Source organism: Strix aluco, chromosome 1 (genome assembly GCF_031877795.1).
Source record: "Strix aluco isolate bStrAlu1 chromosome 1, bStrAlu1.hap1, whole genome shotgun sequence".
NCBI lineage: Eukaryota > Metazoa > Chordata > Aves > Strigiformes > Strigidae > Strix > Strix aluco.
The window spans coordinates 169,160,857-169,179,629 of NC_133931.1; the positions used below are offsets into that span (position 1 = coordinate 169,160,857).

Consider the following 18,773-nt stretch of genomic DNA (forward strand, 5'->3'; position numbering starts at 1 on the left):
ACTGTGCTGTGAATGGTCATACTTGGCGTTTGTTTTTTTTCTTGTTGCAGTCCTAGAGACAAAGGGCCTAATTGTATGTTAATGTAATTTTATAGCAGTTTATTGTCAAAGAGCTCAGACTGATTGCTGCTCTTTCTGTCACAATACCTGGAGGATACTGAAAAATATGGGAAGCATAGAGGAAAGTGTTTCAATTCAGCTTTCTTAGGCTTTTTTCTGTATTAAAAGGTTAATATAGTTTTTGGAAAAGCTGTGAGGATTAACTTGAAAAGTTACTGTGAGTATTTGTTTGGAAGGTCAGTTGTTGTTAATGCAATTGTTGAGTTCATCATTGCTACCAGAAAGTCAGGAATCTTTCTTTTTTTCTACATAGAATGCTACCAACAGCTGCTGCAGCAATGTGGAATCTTAAAGGCAAAGTGCTGTAGCTTAGTAAAAGTCACACACAAACCCACTGAATTTAGCTTAGGGATGACTTACAGAAACCAAACTGTGGAGAAGGTGAGTGTAACCAAGAGGCAGAGAAGCTAGTAAACCAATCTGGCTAAATAGCATGCCTCCAGAGCTCTTTGGACTCAAGACAGAATTATTTCATAAACGGAAAGGTGAGATTCTGCTGAAGCCAATTAACAGGCTAACAAGCAGTGTGTAAAACAATTCCAACTTCTGAGATGGAATTATATGAACAAATCACTGAAGTTGTTAAATATAACAAAAAAAGTATTTTAAAGACACTAGAAGCAGGAAGCCAGTTAAAAACAAAAAATCACAACCCCAAAAAAGGAATAAATCTGTTTGGCCTCGTATACTAGTTGTAATCAATGGAACAACTGAGAAAGATCATTTCCTGATCCCCTGTGTTGTGAAGGAGGATGTTGAAATTCCCCGCTGTACCTTTTAAAGCTGCTGGTAATCTGGATAACGTATTCAACGTCAGAAAAGTAGATACTGGAGCAAACTGATAAACTGCTTTTTAAATTAAGGCTGAGAATTGTGAAAGAAAATTGTGCAGTCAAGCTGCTAACAAAATATAAAAAGTGCCTCTAATGGAAGTTGTTAGACTGGATTGTCAGCGGATAATATATCATGTCTTCTTTTGTTTATATGAATCTCCATGCTTTCATTTCTAATATCTCTTTATGGCTTTCATGATGAGACATGACAGGATGTGGGTAATTCGGGGATAGTAAAAAAGTTACATGGGCAGAGTTCTGTGCTGGTCAAGAAAAAAATGTATGGATTTCCCTCCAGCCCCCAACATGAAATAGTTATAAAACACCCAGTAGTATCTCACTGTATTAAGTAACTTTGTAATCTGTTCCGAATTAAACATTAGTATTAGAAATAGAAAAACCTTAATTCCTTGGAAGTACACTGGCTCATCAAGGATCTTGGAAAAAACACCTCCTCTTTACCTTCTTAAATGCTCTTTTTTTTTTCTTCTTTTTCCATTTTTTGCCTTGTCTCAGGCACCTTTTTGTGGCCTAATATTGTTAAAATGGATACAATTTGCTTCTGAATTACATTGGCCTGAAAATATGACTAGCAATGGCACTATCTCCTCAGCTGCAGCTGTACCATCAAGTCAACTTTTGGGAAAAGGTTTTGCGTGGGCAGATGAGACAACTGTGAGAATTAAATTCTTAAATGTTGCTTTTGGCTTTTCGCTTTGACAAAAATATTTTATCAGATATTAAATAACATTATTAGAAACCGTGTTCTCATCTGCTACAATAACATATAAAGCTGACACAAACACCTAATAAAACACTATAGGGCACGATAGCTCATTCTGTGACCACTTTTCAGTAAAACTGCAAATAAAAGTATTACTGTCCCTTCTTTAAATAACATAAAACATCCCACCTTCTGACGAGCATGTGTGGAAGCATTGCTTCTTCACTCTTAACGTTTCTTCTGGTGGTCTGTGTGCTTTGGGAGCTCTCTGCAACTTCTTTGTGTGGTTTTCAGGTGTTATTTTCTGTAGATTCCTCTCTCAGCACTGTCAATGCTAAATTGCTTTCTGCCTCGCAGTGTTATTCTACAGGAAACTACGAAATGGTAAGTGTTGGCTAGAAGAGACTAGAGACAGTAGACCGTGATGTATCCACGAGACACTGACTTTAGTTGTGGCTGCTTTGATTTCCCACGCAGCCTCTGCCAGCGGAGGCTCTCCCTGACTCTATCCGAGATCCGCTGACGTAAAGGGTTATAGTCTTAGCTTTCTTTGATTAAGTGAGTTGAGCTTTTCCAGTTTTGCCCGCTATTCAGAATTACCAATACTGACCATTCCGCTCTGGAGAGACGGTGGCTTGCGAGCTACCTGCTGTGGAGAGCTGGTTCCTCCCTCGCGCGGCCCTCAGGGAGCCGCCAGCATGGAGCACCTCCTTCCCTCATGCCCAGGCACGACGGAAAGCCCTCAGGGAGTTGGCTAACTGACTTTTCGTTACTTGGGCTGGATTAATCACAGGCTGAGATGCTTTTATAATTGGATTAGCATATAAAATAGATCGAGGGCGGAGGATGGGCTCCGCGGTGGGAACAGGCCTTGTACTCGACGCGTTCTTTGTTTCGCTCTGCCCGCGGCCGCGCCCTGCCTGCGTGCAGCCCAGCCGAGCCGCGGTGGGCGGCGGGGACCGCTGCTGGCTGCAGAGCGCCGGGCCGGGCCGGGCCCGGCCTGTTCAGCGCTCGGGAGACGCGACCGGTGCGACGGGCCAAGATGTCACCTCCTCCCCCGCCACCCGCTCTCACGGAGGGGCATCATTTTCCCTACCGCTTATATAGACTCGGGGGGCGGGCCGACAGTTGTGATTGGCTCACCCGCCTGCTCCTCTCACCGCCCCGCCCCGTCCACCACGTGCCGGCACTGTTTACCCTTCCCGGTTGGTTGCAGCGCGAGCGCGTGCTCCGACAGCCAATGGGCGGCCGGTATCGGTGTGCGCCTGCGCAGTGCTGAGGCGCGGCGCCGTCTCGCGCTCCCTCTGAGGGGCGGCGGCGTCTTCCCGCCCTCAGGCCGGCATGGCGGCGGCGGCAGCCATGGCCCCCGCCGTCCCCCGGCTCTGCCCGCTGCTCGCCAGGCGGGCGGCAGCCGCGCGGGGCCGCCAGGCCGCGCTGTGGAGCCGGGCGCGGCGCCTCCGCTGCCGGTTACGGGTGCTGCAGGCCCGGCAGGTGGAGCGGCACGTCCGGCATCAGCTGGCCGGGTTGGTGCGGTACCTGAGGCGGGTGGGTCCTCCTGGCGGCCTACCGCCCGCCCTGGGGCCCGACCTGCGGCTGCTGGCGGCCAGCGCTACCGCCCGCCTCCGCGCCATGCAGGGTGCCTGCGACTCCGACGCCACCGGTAGCAGCAGCGGCTCCGGCGAGGAGAGCGAGGCGGACGGCACCGGGCAGCGGCACCTGGCCGCAGCCTTCCCAGGGTGAGTACGGGGGTGACGCGGCCCTGCCCCGGAGAGGAGCCTCTTGGGTATTTCCTGGGGCGTTTGTAGAGTTGCTTAAGGGGTCTGGCCACTCAAACGTGCATTTTCGGGTTATTTGAGTCTAAATCATCGTTTTAATAGTACTTCTTCTGAATATTGGGGTTTTTTTGTGGTAAAAGAGTGAGAAAACCTTTTTTTGCTGTCCCTGTTTATCATCTGACAGCTTCCCCCGAGCTTCGTTCCTTAAACCCGGGAGCGACCCCCGTGTCGTGGGGGAGGGACGGCTCCGGAGCCCCCCCCGGGTGTGAATTTCGGTGCGCGGGGGGTCAAACGTGGCTGTAGTCTCGTATCTCGGGTTTCCTCCCCTGGAGGGGACGGTGCTTGGAGCCCCGTGGGGGGAGCCTGGGGGCGATGGTGTGGGGAAGCGGCGGGGAGAGCGGTAGTGTTGGTCCGAAGGCAGCAAAGGATGGGAGCTTTCATCTTGTGTTCACCTCTTCGGCTTCCTTGTGAACTTTTATGTGGTTTTTGTCTTGAAAACTTGTACATTAAGTATTCTTTACCATATGTACTTTAGTGGTGCTTTCTTTTCTGTGTTGGTTTTACATATATTAGGTCAGAAATATAAGGCGTTTATCTGCAACCCCTTCTGCAGCGTGTGCCACTTCATAGCCTAATGCTGTTGTATCCATCTTGGTTTAAGGATATGAGCAAGATCAGGTTTTTAAGAAGTGACTTTTTATTAGGCTGCCTGATGTAAAGGGTGGGGGGAGAATAAAGTTTGGCCCTGGTTTGGTAAATAAGAGTCTGTGGTCATGCAATAGAAAGGAGCTATCTGTATTGGTGCTAGTGTGGGGGACAAACAACATGAAGAAAAGCCCAGGGTCTGCACTGACAGTGGTCTTCTGTATTATTCCAAAACCAACTGAAAATGCTTTTGCAGTAGGAATGTTTGTGACGTGCACTAGGAAGCAGCATGTGTCAGCTTAGACGTGGCAGGGTTGCTGATCTCAGCGGTGGGCAAAGTGTCTGCATTTTGCAGTAAACATGCAGGACTTTCAAAAAGATCAGTTTTGTTCTCTGCGTGTGAAGCAGTAGTCTGAAAACTAGCGGTGCTGAGAACAGGGGTCTCTACTGTTTGTGTTTTTTTTTTCAACTTTAAATCCAGAAGTAGTACTTGTGTGGTGCATTGAAGAGTGCAGTTTGATAAGAGAAGCTGGTTAACAGCTAGCTGCTGGCAAAAGGGTTGGCCTGGCTCTGTGCCCCTGTTTGAGCACAGCCATCTCTGGCTCCCAGGTGGACCGGATCACAGCGTGAAACTGTCAGCTCTGTAGAAAAATTAGTTTTATTCTGTCATTTTGTGTCCCCTGAATCTGGTGTTTGTAGTTTTAGGTGTCTGCCAAGAGGGGCTCTTTGGGCAGTGGGGAGGAGAAGGCAGCAGGGCTACCTTGCTTGGCTACTGCTAGCTCTTGGGAAGGCTTAATCACTTCTTAGGAAAGACTCAAACCAGCAGTGGTTCTGTATGGTAGTTCTCAGCTAATAGCACAGATTGTAAAGCCAGGTGATGTTTTAATCCTGCCAGATATATCTGCTGTATGTATCGGATCCTCTAAGTAATGTCTGTACCTTGTAGGGTGTCAGCTGTGAAGTGGTCTGAGGTTTGCTGTTTTCTAAAGAGGGGAGAGAGCAGTTAGCCTTGGGCACATGGGAAGGTTTAGTTGTGTTATAGAGGATGTTAGTCTTTTTCTAACTGTTTTGTTGAAGTAATGTTCTCTCCACTCTGAGATAACCTATTCAGTGAAAACTGATAGTTGGAATGACTGTCTTGGGGAAGGGAAGGAGAGTAAAAAAAGCTGTCTCTTAAACTTACCTGTTCTGCCACTTCCTAGTGTAATTTATTCTTTGACCCTGGAGGTGCCCACCAAAGCTGCTCTATCCCTCCCCTCCTCAGATAAGGACAGGGAGAGATCACTCACCAATTACTGTCACGGGCAAAACAGACTCGACTTGGGGACGTTAGCTTAATTTATTACCAATCAAATCAGGATTTAGTTTTAATTCTCATTATCCTACTCTAAAACACCTTCCCTGCCATCCCTCCCTTTTTCCTGGGCTCAGCTTTGCTCCTGATTTCTCTATCTTCTCCCCACCAGTGGTACAGGGGGGGCAGGGGATGGGGGCTGAGGTCAGTTCATTACCTGTTGTCTCTGCTGCTCCTTCCTCCTCAGGGGGACGACTCCTCACACTCTTCCCCTGCTCCAGTGTGGGCTCCCTCCCATGGGAAACAGTCCTTCATGAACTTCCCCAACATGAACCCTTCCCACGGGCTGCAGCTCTTCCCAAACTGCTCCAGCGTGGGTCCCTGCTGTGGGCTGCAGTCCTCCCAGCAACAGACTGCTCCAGCCGTGGGCTGCCCTTGGAGCCCTGTCCTCCTTCGGGTGCAGCCCCCTGCTCCGGCGTGGGGTCCTCCAAGGGCTGCGAGAGGGCATCTGCTCCCCCCGTGGCCTCCATGGGTGCAGGGCACAGCCTGCCCTCTCCCCACGGGCTGCAGGGGGGTCTCTACTCCAGCACCTGGAGCACCTCTTCCCCCTCCTTCTTCACTGACCTTGGTGCCTGCAGAGTTGTTTCTCTTACATATTCTCACTCTTCTTTCCGGCTGCAGTTGTACAGGTTTTTTTTCCCCCACCTTAAATACGTTATTCCAAAGGTGCTCCCACCATCTCTGATGGGCTCAGCCTTGGCCAGCGGCGGGTCCATCTTGGACGTGGGGGAAGCTTCTGGCAGCTTCTCACAGAAGCCAGCTCGATAGTCCTCCCACTACCAAAACCTCACCATACAAACCCGATACAGTCAGTCCATGATGAATTAATGTTTTGTACGTTAATTGTCCTCGTTCCACTTCCGAAGCTGGAGTTGTTCAGATGGAAATGTGTGTAATTCCGTGCACTGTCTCTTCCCAGTAAACCATTGCATTCCTGCCTCCCTGGGCCCTTGGAGCTTTCCTGAGCATCAGCAAAGTGGAAGTGATCTGATTCTGCCACCCTTCGCATTCGGAGAGCAACCACGAAAAATGTAACAAAGCGGCAGCCCTTGGACATTGCGTTATTAGCTAAATTCTATAAAACAACTCAAGAATGAGATTTGAAGTGGAAAAAAGGTTATTGATAGTAGATCATTCTTGCTTAAGGGTTGAACATGGGCCCGTACATCGGTCTCTTCCTCATGTCAGATTACCTGGCAAAATCAGTGTTTGGAAATGGCACTCTTTTTTTTCCAACTAATCTGTATTAAATGGTTATTTTCTCATTTTGATGACTACTGCTAATACTGTAGTAACTCTCCCAATGTTGTGGAAAGCTAGATGTGGATAACTACACCTGGAAATTTCTTACCTTGTAGTAATGTACCTAAACTAATGGCAAAAGCATGTGAATTTTCTCTTCTGGCTAGAAATAACCATTGTAATCTTCTGATCTTGACCTCCCTACCACAAGGCGATATTCAGATCCTAGAATGGTTTGTGTTGGGAGGGACCTCTTAAGGGCCATCTAGTCCAACCCCCCTGCCATGAGCAGGGCCATCTTCACCTGGATCAGGTTGCTCAGAGCCCCGTCCAACCTGGCCTTGAATGTTTCTAGGGAGGGAGCATCTACCACCTCTCTGGGCAAATGTGCCAGTGTCTCACCACACTCACTGTAAAAAACTTCTTCCTTCTATCTAGTCTGAGTCTGAGACCTTCAGTCTATGAATCTGTAAGGAGCAGATTGATACCTGTCAAGAACTTGTTGTAGACAATGATTTAAAGTGAAGATAGGGAAATTCAGGTGTTTGAGGTGAAAGCATTTAGCAGATTTGAAAGAATTTATCTGAATAAGCCTTAGAGAATCTCTTTCCTTGAAAGAAGACTACATATGCTTATGCCTAATATAACAGTGGTTTAGTGCATTAAAATCTGGGAATGCCTTATTGTTTCTGTTTGGTTTTTTTCTGTGACATTCCTGGGGCAGTATCTGTCTGCTGCTGTGTTCCCATCATCTCATGACTGAAGTTTGTTGAGCAGATGAGATCGGTCTGGCATGCTCAGAAGAGGTATCTTCTGCTTATGTTCCCTGAGGCCAGTGATCCCACTTGGTGTCACCAGGGTGTGAGGATTGCGCTAGCCTCAAGCATAAGGACATTCAGAAACCTCCGAGGGAAAAATGTCACCGAAGAAGAAAAAGTACTAATTTTCTCTTTGAATGGTGGTCTCCCAGGTTGAGCGCTCTTCTGGGCTGTGAGATGCAGAGCTTTCCACACCCTTGTTTAATCACAAGAAGTATGACCCATATGCTTATCTCATTTCTTTTAGCACTGTTTTAGTAATCTGAATATGGCCTGTTTGGGTTTTTATATACATACACAAAACCTGCCTTAAAAAAAACCCTAAACCCAACAACCTCACACATGCAGTTGAACGATGGAGTTGAACAGTTAGTTCTTATGTAACCTGAGGCTTACGTATTTCCTTCCATTTAATCTTGAAACCAGTATTTTTAATTTACTAGATCTAGTGAGCTTGAGTCATTGTCAGGAGGAAGAGGGAAAGCTTCCTGGGAAACTACAAGCAAGAAAAACACCTTCTGCAAACAGAAGTCTGATATTCAGGCTCAAGAAGTCAATTGTAATTGCTGCATCCTTGTCATCAGCCTCGATCATCAAAATATCTAGAGAGGAGGTAGTAAGTTCCTTCAGACATTGTTTTAGCTTGTTGTCTTTATTCAGAAGGCTACTGTCTGCAGATGTTTTCATACCTTCCTAGTGGCAACAGACACATTTGAGAAAGAAACTGTCTGATATTGATTGCCGTTGTCATGCTGTCAGTAAGCACGTAGTCTTTCTCTTTTCAGTGTTAGGAAAAAAATGGCTGGGGGAGAACTGAAAGTAAGAGTCCCTGTGGATAAGAGGTTTCAGAAGGGAGAAGGAAGGACTCTTCTTGCTTTGTGCATTGCCAGAGAAATTGTTGGAGCTAATTCAGGGCATGGTGACCTGCCGTGCCTGGTCAGGTGAATGTCAGTACCCTGTGGTCTGTCCTGGGGGAGGCTTTAGAGGTATCTGTCTATACAAGATTTTTATGAGTTTCCTTAAAAATTGAAGTTGATTTTAGACTTTTTTTTAAACTTTTGGCTGGAAAAGGGGTTCTCCTGCATGCTGTTAAATAGCAGTTCTGTAGTGTGTCACTTACCTTGTATGTCAGTTTAATCAAATTCAATTTCCGTGTGACTGACTTCAATACCTGTGTGTTTGCTACTCTTTCTCTAGGGAAAGAAAGAAAAACCTGTTTGACAGTTACCCAAGCTTTAATTGATTTAGTACTAAAGTATAGCAATTATTATCAAGGCAGTGGGAAGCTGTGATATGTCAAAGACACTAATGTGCTTGTTTGTGACAATTGCATAATGGCAGCAGTAAATGTAATACAAATGTAGCTAATTATCCATAGGAATACTCACACAGGTTGTCTTGAATTTTTTCAGAATGCTTGCTATCTGATCTAATTTGTTTTATGACTTTCCCCAAGAGCAGTTTGGTACTAATAATTTGCTATTGCTACAGACAGACTTCTTTTCATATTACAGGCATTTTCTTCATTTTCTGTACAACTGGAATCTGAAAAGCACTGACGGTGCAGAAATCTGGATTTTAAAACTCTAATTGCATCATACTATTTTTGTTTGGATATTCTGGGGACTTGCCTGGATTTGAGAGATTCAGTAAGGTGCATCTAAAGAATTAATTTCTGTACTGAATTTGTTGCAGTTAACTCTTCTAGAGCAATTGGGAATAATTAAACCATACTGTAAAGATGTGAATGGAAGAAGCAAGTAAAGCTAGTATGCCATTCTCTTCAGGAAGAAAAATTAAAGACTGCAAGCCAAGCAGGCAACCTGGTATGAGTTGTACATTTGCCTCCCTTGTTCTTCCTCTATGTTAAAGTGTGGTCAGCTGACATGTGAAAGGTTCTTTACCCAGACCTAAATAATCAAGACCTACATGGCTGTGGACTACTGCAGTTGATTATGGCAGGGGCTTATATCCCACTAAATACTGGTACGTTTATGAATTCTTAGCCTAAAGTAGCAATTCTGAGGAAGCCTTCAGTTTGCCTCTTGTCTTTCTATGGCTCTGTGTTACCAGCTGTTGTGGTGGTCTCTCAGGCACAACAACTTCCAAGACACTAATATCTTCCCTTGGTCCTCCCTGTTATTGTCTATAACTTGGTTTAATCAGAGTGGAGTTGGAAGGAGTTCCGGTGGTGCTCCAATTTCAAATGAAATTGTATCCTGAAAACTCTTTCCTATTGTTTAATTTCTTTTTAGACATCTTCAGCTCAAAATTACTTTTAAACTTTTTTTCACTGTCCACTTTTGAACAGTGCTTGTTTTTATCTAATAGAGTAGGCCTGTGCACCTTAATTTCTGATTGTTGCATTGTCACATTTGAAGACCGAGAGAGAACAGTTTGGATGCTTCAGTGCTTTCAGGCATTTGAAACAACGTGTTCTTGCTGTAGTGTGTTTGGAGAAGGAAAAAAAAATTCTGATCATTGGAAGAGGAAGATGGTGGTATTCAAAAAATAAATAAAAGGAAATGTCTGCAATAAAACGGATTTCAGGCTGGAAGGTAAACAATACTTTGAGGAGACATTATTTGGCTTGACAAAGTCTTTGCATCAGTAAAAGTTGTTTTCAGGAGCATGTATCAGCTAAACTTCCTGTGGCAAAACCTCTTTACAAAGCATTTGGTCAGCCAGATTGTGGTTTGGTTTCCCTTTGGCATGAACTTGTCAGTCAGAAGTCTCTCGTTCACTGATGTGCTAACTGGACTCTTTGAAGTTGCTTTGAAGCTGCATCGGTAGCTTGGGGCTCCTTCTGATTTTTCTCTCTCTGCTCGCATATTGATTCCCAGTTGTTTCTAGAAGCTTTAATTTAAAGACAATCCAAAATTTTTCTTTGAGATGACTGATTTTTTCATCTAGTCAGTGCTCTGTTCGTAGGTTTGATATATTGCTTTAAATATTTTTTTGATGTGTTTCTTTATTAAAATGAGAGTTCTTAAACTGTAGCCACATCTTATCCTATGCAGATACGGCAGACTCCCCATACTGATGAAAAAGAGCCTCTTAGCATTTCCCCAAGGTGGTTTTATCCTTAATTGTTCTCTGGTCTTTGTTCTTTAGCCGTTATGCTGCTGATGTGAAGTAGGTCACACACTTCCTGAAGAGAGCTAAAAAAACCCACCATGGGGTTGGCAATAGAGGTTTGAGTTGAATTACATCAGACTGTGAAGTGAGTGCTCTTGAGTTAAGAACAGAAAATTAAACTTGAAAATTATTCTTTATCCCTATTCTTTTGCAGGCAGATTCCTGCCTCTGCTAGATGATTTTTGAAGTTATTGCAAACTGTTGGTGATAGCAAAAGCATACACTGGAGCTTCCACAAATTCCGTTTGTGAAGTGGAGTTTGCATTAGCCATTGTTTCCAGCTCTCAAGTGATTGAAGTACTGCTGTGTAGCTGTATTTTGCTTACATTATGAGGATTATTTGAATGTGTGCTGCTTTCAATCTCCATAAATTCAGATCAAATGCTAAGTGTGTTTAGTAGTTGCGAGCTACAAAATCTTTCTTAGACTACTTACTTAGAATAACAAAATTCTGAGAGAGTCTTTAAGCCCTGAGGTTGTTTTAGGATTGTGAATTTATTTATGGGTGTAGGTATTGAAAGAGAACTTTCATAAGAATAACCTTGTTGTAGGATCTCCTGCAGCCTACAAAGGTGTGTGTTGCCCTGTATTATGTGACTGCAGTGCCAGCTCTCCCCGCACAGTGCTGCCACCGAGAACTGCCCAGAGCTGTAGGTCACAGAATTCAGGGCTGTGTATTAAAACTCCCCATTGTGGATCAAAAATGTACTTGCATCAGGTATTTTCCTCTGTGGAAGAGCTCTTGTCAATAAACTCCACCTATGTGCTTCAGTTAGAAGTGATATAGTAGTCTGTGGGGCTGTTTAGTAAGCAGTATAACTGAAACAGTAGCGCTAAAATTATGAAAAAATGTTGTTATGCAAGGTGACCTTTCTGCTTCACCAAAAGAAATTCAAGCTGCTTACTAGGTGTGGGAGCTTATCTGCCTCTTTCTTTTTTTCCTATAGGTATAATGCATGTGCCAGTGGGTGCCACAGGCTGCTGTTTGTGCTGGGCACGACAGCTTCTTAAAGTGCCATAATTTGGATTGTCACTGCTTGTCTGTCTGTAGCTTAAAGGTTCTGACTGTCAGGCAGGGATGCTGTGTGGCAGGCCAGTAAGGTCCCTGATGCTGCAACACAGCTCATTGGCTGGTGAGCCTGCTAGAACTCACAGTGCAGTCCCTGAAACCTTCATTCAAACAGTAACTTCCAGTGAAGACACTACTTTTAATTTTAGTATCAATAAAGCATTATCCATGTGGGTGTTTTTTAATATCTGGTGTTGGACGTGGCACTGGTGTGATGGTCTTCAACAGACATTCAAGCAATAGACTAAAAATCTTGCAGCTGAGACGGTGAAGCGCTGGGGTACCTTCCTGAAGGGCATATATGGGATTTTTGTCGGTAGAGGTTACACAAACAGCTATGAGGAGTGTCGCAAATACAGGTCTGTCCTGCTCTGTGGTCAGCAGCACAAGCTAGGACTTTGTCCCTTCAGGCAGTTGTTCTTGTCATTTTTTTTACCCCCTGAAATTGCAGAGGAGAGAAGTCATTTCTGTACTTATTTAGAAATATCTGGACTTCTGCACTGGTTTGTGATAGTCAAAACAATGATACCTGCTCCTTTTTAATATATTTTGTTGCACAGTTGAAGGATGGTATTGACCACTCTATCTTGGGGATAGGAGTTGTAAGTTAAGGCTAGGTGTTGGTAGAATTTGTCGGTGGAAAACTCATTTGTCCCCCACCAACTCTTAATCACTTAATAGAGAATATGTCCCCCCCATATATCCCTCACAAACTCTTAATCACTTAATAGATAAATTGTTCTTGAATTTCTGTCAAGCTGTTTTTTGTAGCGTTGAAACTGTTAAATGATAAGCACAAGCAAACTGTTGCTTTTCAGACGTCGCCATGCAGAGTGTCAGTGGGCGATGGAGAGAGCAGCCATTATCTGCCGTTGGACGTGGTTGCAGGCTCAAATCTCCGATTTGGAATATCGAATAAGACAGCAGACAGATATATACAAGCGACTTCGTGCTGCCAAGGTAATTTTAGCTTTCTGTTTTATGACTCGGGAGGTTCTCTGGAAGCTATTCACGGGCTGTTTCTTTAGCAGAATGGTATTTTCTCTGTAGAAATAAAGGTGAGGGCAAAAAAGCTTTAGAGCTTTTGAGTTAGTCCCGTACCAGTAAGAGGTGTTACCTTTATTTTTTGAGGGCTGTGATTTCTATCTACTTCACAAAAGTTATAGTAAGAGCTTGCTGAGGGAGGAGGGGCTTAATTTCATCTTTTTGTGCAGGCAGAGCAGCTCATTAGTGGAATGGGGCTCCACAGTGGTGTAAGCCACCAAGTTGGTCCTTGCAAGCGTTGGTTTCTAAACGGGCATAGTGCCAGGGAACCAGCAGAGTACTGTTATGTTTCAAGCCTTGATGCCTGCTGGAAAGTGTCACGGTTTAAAGCACATGGATCTTTAAATCTCAGAACACTGTGTACACAAGTTTTAGGCTTTTGTTCTAGGCCATGACCTTTTAATGTTTCACTTCAATATCTGAGAAGCATTATGGTAGAAGATAGATAGGATGAATACTCATTTCTTGACTAGAATATTTATTTCTGTGTGACTAGGTTTCCTGCGGAAAAAAAGCTTTCTGTCTTCAAAACCTGCAATGTGTTTTGGGGGTTCCCCTTTTAAGAGTCTCTCAGTCCACTGCAAAACTCTCTGGAAACACTTGAGTCAATCCTGTCAGGGTGCTTCTAAACTTCTGAAATCACTCTCACGTTCTGATTTGAAGTTAGTGGAGTCTGGCTTTCAGTGTAAACTGCAAAGCTCATTTCCCTAGAGTTTGGGGTAAAAAAAAAAAGCAGGATGTGAGGGTTTTTACTTGGTTTGAGTGTTTTCCTTCCTCATGCCTTCCAACCCTGGAAGGAAAAGGGTTTTAAGTATTGTCCTTACTGCATATGTGTGTGTTTTCTCTGGATAAATGCACTTTCCTTTTGCATCAGCTTTTGTAAATCAAATATGTTGGATGATTTTTGATAAATTTAAAACTTACAATTCCGCTGGGGCATGTGTCCCTGACAGAGATAAAGAGCGGTGCCCATATAGCTTTACTCCTTTGTACACTTTTGTAGGTGCTCCTGCAAGATCTGAGGTGAGAAAAGCCTTAATTTATTGGTATTCTTGGTTAGGATTGCCAATGAGAGGGTCAGTCAGACCTGCTTTGAGGGGAGCCTTAGGCTAGATGACTTCCAGGTTTACCTTCTGATCTAAATTGCTCTTTGATTCTACTCTAATGCTATGGAAAATAATGACTCCTAACGTCCCTAGACTTTGATAACATTATTCTCTATTGCAGCACAAGAAGATGAGGGAGAATACTAACTTTTCAGATGCTTTGGATCTTTAAGTAACTGGAATTTGTCTTAGCCAATTTTTTTAACGAAATTAGCTAATGATTGTCTTTAATTCACTGTAAAGCAGTTACTGTTTTCAAGAAATTATGATGTTTATACAGACGTGAATGCAAATGTGTGAAATAATTTTTCTGCATAATTTTTTTTTTCATTCACAAGTATGTGTGTAATTATAGCACAGGTGCTAGAAAGTGTAGACTACACAGTGAATAACACTAAATTTCCCTGTAAGGGATGCTAACTTTCCAGCTACTTCCTACCGATCTCTTCTACTAAAGAGATATTTTGCTGATGTGAGAAACTAGTAAGCTGCTGTTGAGCACAGGGAAGATAATCAAGAGAAACAGGTTGGTGTGTAGGGCGTTGTGTGTGTTGCAAGGCACGCGCTGGTACGGATGAAGAGGGTGTGTGTGACGGGAGCAGAACAAACTGAACGGCAGAGTGGCCAGCTCTCCTTGCCCATTATAAAAACGGAAATGAAATAGGGAGGATGGTAGTCTTAATCATGGCAATCATCACCTTTTGAGCAGTACGCATTAATTACTGCCATGTTATTCTGAATAGTCTATGTTCTCTAGTCACAGACACCAATGTCTGCTGGTCCATGACCAATGATACGGAGCAAGTAATGTCCTGCGGGCACTGTTGTGTCTTGATTTCCTTTTTGCTGATCTCAGTTATACCTCCTTGTAGCTGCGAGCAGAGCTGGAGCACCTTGAAACCAGCACGTTAATTATAAGCCATGGCTGTGGACAGCTCTTCTAGGAAAAACAAACAGCACTGATGTTGACCTAGTAAAGTTTCCTCCTTAAACTGCTTCTCCTAGGTTAGAGAGCACACTTACAATTCTGTGCCAACTTCATTAATTCAAAATGTTACTCCTAAGTTGTTTATTTTTCTTTTAGCATATACTTAAGAAATATTTGTTCTGTTGTGGCTTCCGTGAGTGGAATTTGGTGTTGCTTTTTATCCCCAGGGCCCAGTAGTCCTTGGTGGTGATCGTCAGCCAGGAAACCTAGTGAAGAAGCAGGACCAGTTGGGTTCTGTGTCACTGGTGACCTCCAGAAAGAATAGGTGGCTCTCGCCTTCATCTTCTATCCCAAGGTGCCCTGCAGGAGATGCTGTGCCTTCCCGTTTCCTGTGTAATATGCAGAAACAGGTCAGTCATCAAGAAACACGTAATTTTGCAGTGATAGAAGTGAAGAAAGAAACTTCTATTAAAGCAAGTCTTAAATCAGCAGCAGTTTATAAATCGCATCAAATAATTTGGTCTTAATATGCTATTTTAACATTTCTTTAGAACTCATTCTTGCTGTTTTTTTCTGATCTATTAATGCATTAGCTGATATCAGTTTACTATACTTTGTATTTGACACAACTGAACTTGCTTCAATTTATGCTATAAAAAAGCTCTTGTACCTTTGTGTATTCTTAGTCCTCCAAAATTAAACAAAGGAAAACAAAACCACAAAACAAAAAAACCACCTCAGAAATCTATTGTGAATGTTAATTTACTGTGCAAGGTCTGTGAACAGTGATTGAGTTTGCAGTCATGAAAAAATCCTGAAAACCAGTATTTGGGATCACTTCAATTTCTGATCTTAAACTGTTGCTAGAGTCTTGGTGTTGATGGCACTTCTGACCCGCAGTGTTTGTGTATGATGGTTTTAAAGACCTTTTTAAAGGATCGTCCTTATCTAAGTGCTGTGCAGAACCTGGTGTTTCTGGGTGGTGGTGGGTGGCTTCTGGTCACCAGACCAAGGGACTTAACAGGTACTTTTAGCCTTAACTTCTGTGAAGGGTCAACTCTCACAAGCTGCAGCTGTAGAGCAGGGGAAATACTTGTGTTTCAGAGGACACAAAAAAAATTAAGACTTCTTTTCTTGAAAGCTTGCTTTAACTTTTTCTATTGCAAATTTTGAGGGAAGATACTCCGATATGTGTAAGGGTAAGCTGCAGAATCTGAACACTGTGTAACTCAACTCTGGTGGGAACAAAGGTGACTGATTGTGCTTGATAGATTCAAGATGAACATGGGATGATTCACTGGTTATTTTCATTGTATGATAACTATCTACTAAAAAAAAAGTATAGTCAGTAATTACATTCAGATTTGAAATATTCTGTGGCAAAATTACATTGTTCAAAAAGGGAATAAACAAGTTAATGGAAGCTCTGCCAACTGAACGCTGTGTTCTGGATACAGTCTGTGACTCAGTAAACCCCTGTATTAATTATTCGACAAGAAGATGTTTCCTTCAAGGGAGGAAGCTGTGACATTGATAGTGCAGTATGAGGAAAGCTGTACTCCTATTGCTCTCTTACCTTTGGGGGGTTTGTTGTTTAATGCTAGTGTAGATATACACATGCAGTGAACTGCGGGTATCGGGGCTTAATGGTGTGGAAATCAAAAGTGTAGTGACACTTCAGAATCGTGTCAAATGAGTGTGTGTTGAACATCAAATGTTCTTATATAACACTAGTATTTCGTTAACACTTCAGAAATATTCTATGAAACTAGTACAGCATTTAGTACAGTATAAGCTTTTTGTCTAGTGGAAAAGGCAGAATAGCTCAAAAATTGGGCCATCTTGCCCTGAAAATAGTCTCCAGCTTAAGAGAACTAAGCTCTGTTTTGTTACTGATTTTGTGATGCGAACGAATGCATTTAAAATAGGACTTTGGGTTGATTAGGAGGTTGTTGCATGAAATACAATTGATTAAATGGCACATGATTGATGATGTTGGGCCTACTTAAGTTCAATATTAGAATTGCAAAGTGTTCCTTAGATTACTCTTTTGTGTTTTCTCTCTCCCCTCATCCTTCTTCAGATTCATTGCCACATTAAGCTTTACTGAGTTTGAGATTCCATTTTTTTTCTCTTGCAGAGCTCTCATCTTACACAGTCTTTAGGAAACCCTGTGTGTCAAAGGCCTTCCTGCACACCCATCAGTGGGTCTCTAGCACCCCTCAGAGCCTGTACCACGTCACCTCGCCAAGTCAACGGAGTGTTTAACTGGTTAGTTCTCCTCATAGGTTGATCAAAGTAATTTCATATTTAAGGCATTGGTGATAATAGCTAAGAAAGGGATCTCTAGCTAAAAGATTTCTGTATGTACAGTTCAGTTGTAAAAATTTGAAATAGGTGTGCATGTCTGTTGGGATTCCAGAGGGGAATTTCTTGCAAGAAGTAATATAAAATTACCAGTTGTGATTTATCGTGTAAAAGAACAACAACCAAAACCGCAAAACTGCCAAATGTATAGATGATGATGTCTGTCTTGTAGGCAGCCTGTTGGAAGATATTACCTGCTTTTTATGAACAGGTGACCAAACTGTACCTTGCCTCTCTAGGTTAAGGTTGAATGCTATACAGCATCCTGGTGACCTGATTTTTATTTCTTTAACAAGTGGATTTCTGAGCTTTTTCAGTCTCTTTCCTTGCATAGAATGTAGAACATATTTTTCTACTTATTAATTTTAAGTATATAGAGAAGTAAATCTTGCCTGTCTTGTTGGTGAAGAGATACCTTAGCCTTTTAAGTCTTCATATTTTTATGGACGGGGAGAGGGGTGGTGATTACTACATAAACTGGGAGCTTTCCTTCTTCATGCAGTGTTTAACTAGCATTCGGTTTGGTTTAATAACTGGGGACATACGTCCTGTGCAAGCAGTCAGTGGGCTTCAAGAAGCTTGGTAGCAAGAGGCAAACTTTAGTCTGTAAATTTCTGAATAAGCTTTTTATGCCATGGAGTACTGGATATATCAGTTAAGAGAGGCTCTCTAGAAAATACAACCGTGAAATGCGCTGATTGTCCCGATGATTTACTATGCTGTTCTTCCAACTGATCCATTTTCATGTATAGCTTTGTGATACCTCCTTGGGTTGTAGGCTGTTGTCTTTCAGAAGTCTTTAATCTGATTTCCTTCCCTTCTATTTCACTCCTCTGAAGATTTCTCCAGCTATTCTCACCTTATTCTTGGGACAGGGGAGAGGGAAGAATTAGTGCTGCTTCAAAAAAAGCCAAAAAACTCACTTCACACTGTATCCAATCCTGTGTAAATCGGATAACACGTGATAGGGAGGGAGGGCTATAAACCCAATAGAGACAACACCATGGTGAAACTTGCACTGAAGTCTCACAGTGAAAATGTTCCTTCCCCCACCAGATCAGTGCTGCTTTCTCAGTTCTTTCTCGTAAGCAGATGGCTGCAACTAGGTTGCCTTTCAGGCCTTCATCCCTTACAAAGAAGGGGCTCAAATGAAATTTCCTCTTCCCTTGTCAACTTAGTCTAGAGAAAAAACTTTCAGTTTCCAGTCCTGGATGCCTGTAGACTTTAGGGGATCTGTGAAAGACATATGAGCAAGTTTAGTTTAAGGAGGCATAAATGCCCAAGATGACAGGTTGGCACTTCAAATTAAATTGAGTAAAATTTGGGGCACTTACCGCTTTTATTTCTTGAGGATTTTTCCTTACATTTTCTGTAAAGTCGTCACCATCATTCCATTTTCTGTGAAGCTACTGAGAAAGCAGGAACCAGTCTGCATTTTGCTGCATGGTAGAAAGATTTGTTGAAGCTGCTTAATACTGGGACTGCCTAAGCTAAGTGTGGTTTGAGCTGAAGGTGCTGGGAGAAACTCCTGAGAGCACTAGGGTACGTGTCGTATGTACTTGCCCAATTCTTACACTCATTTTCTAGACATCCCCTCAGGGCCCCTGCAT

General features: G+C 43.2%; 2 protein-coding genes across 2 annotated transcripts in view; one reads left to right on the forward strand and one right to left on the reverse strand.

The window, feature by feature from the left end:
* Positions 1-2,581, reverse strand: part of DHX30 (DExH-box helicase 30) — a 40,447-nt gene extending 37,866 nt beyond the window's left edge. Inside the window, exon 1 of the mRNA XM_074844457.1 lies at positions 1,867-2,581. The gene's annotated coding sequence lies outside the window, so the exon portion shown is untranslated. The remainder of the gene's footprint in view (positions 1-1,866) is intronic.
* A 437-nt stretch (positions 2,582-3,018) lies between these two features.
* LOC141921050 (KAT8 regulatory NSL complex subunit 1-like) overlaps positions 3,019-18,773 on the forward strand; it is a 32,896-nt gene continuing 17,141 nt past the window's right edge. The window contains exons 1-4 of the mRNA XM_074818935.1: positions 3,019-3,413; positions 12,537-12,678; positions 15,024-15,206; positions 16,937-17,067. Coding sequence (XP_074675036.1) covers positions 3,019-3,413; positions 12,537-12,678; positions 15,024-15,206; positions 16,937-17,067 — 851 coding nt within the window. The remainder of the gene's footprint in view (positions 3,414-12,536; positions 12,679-15,023; positions 15,207-16,936; positions 17,068-18,773) is intronic.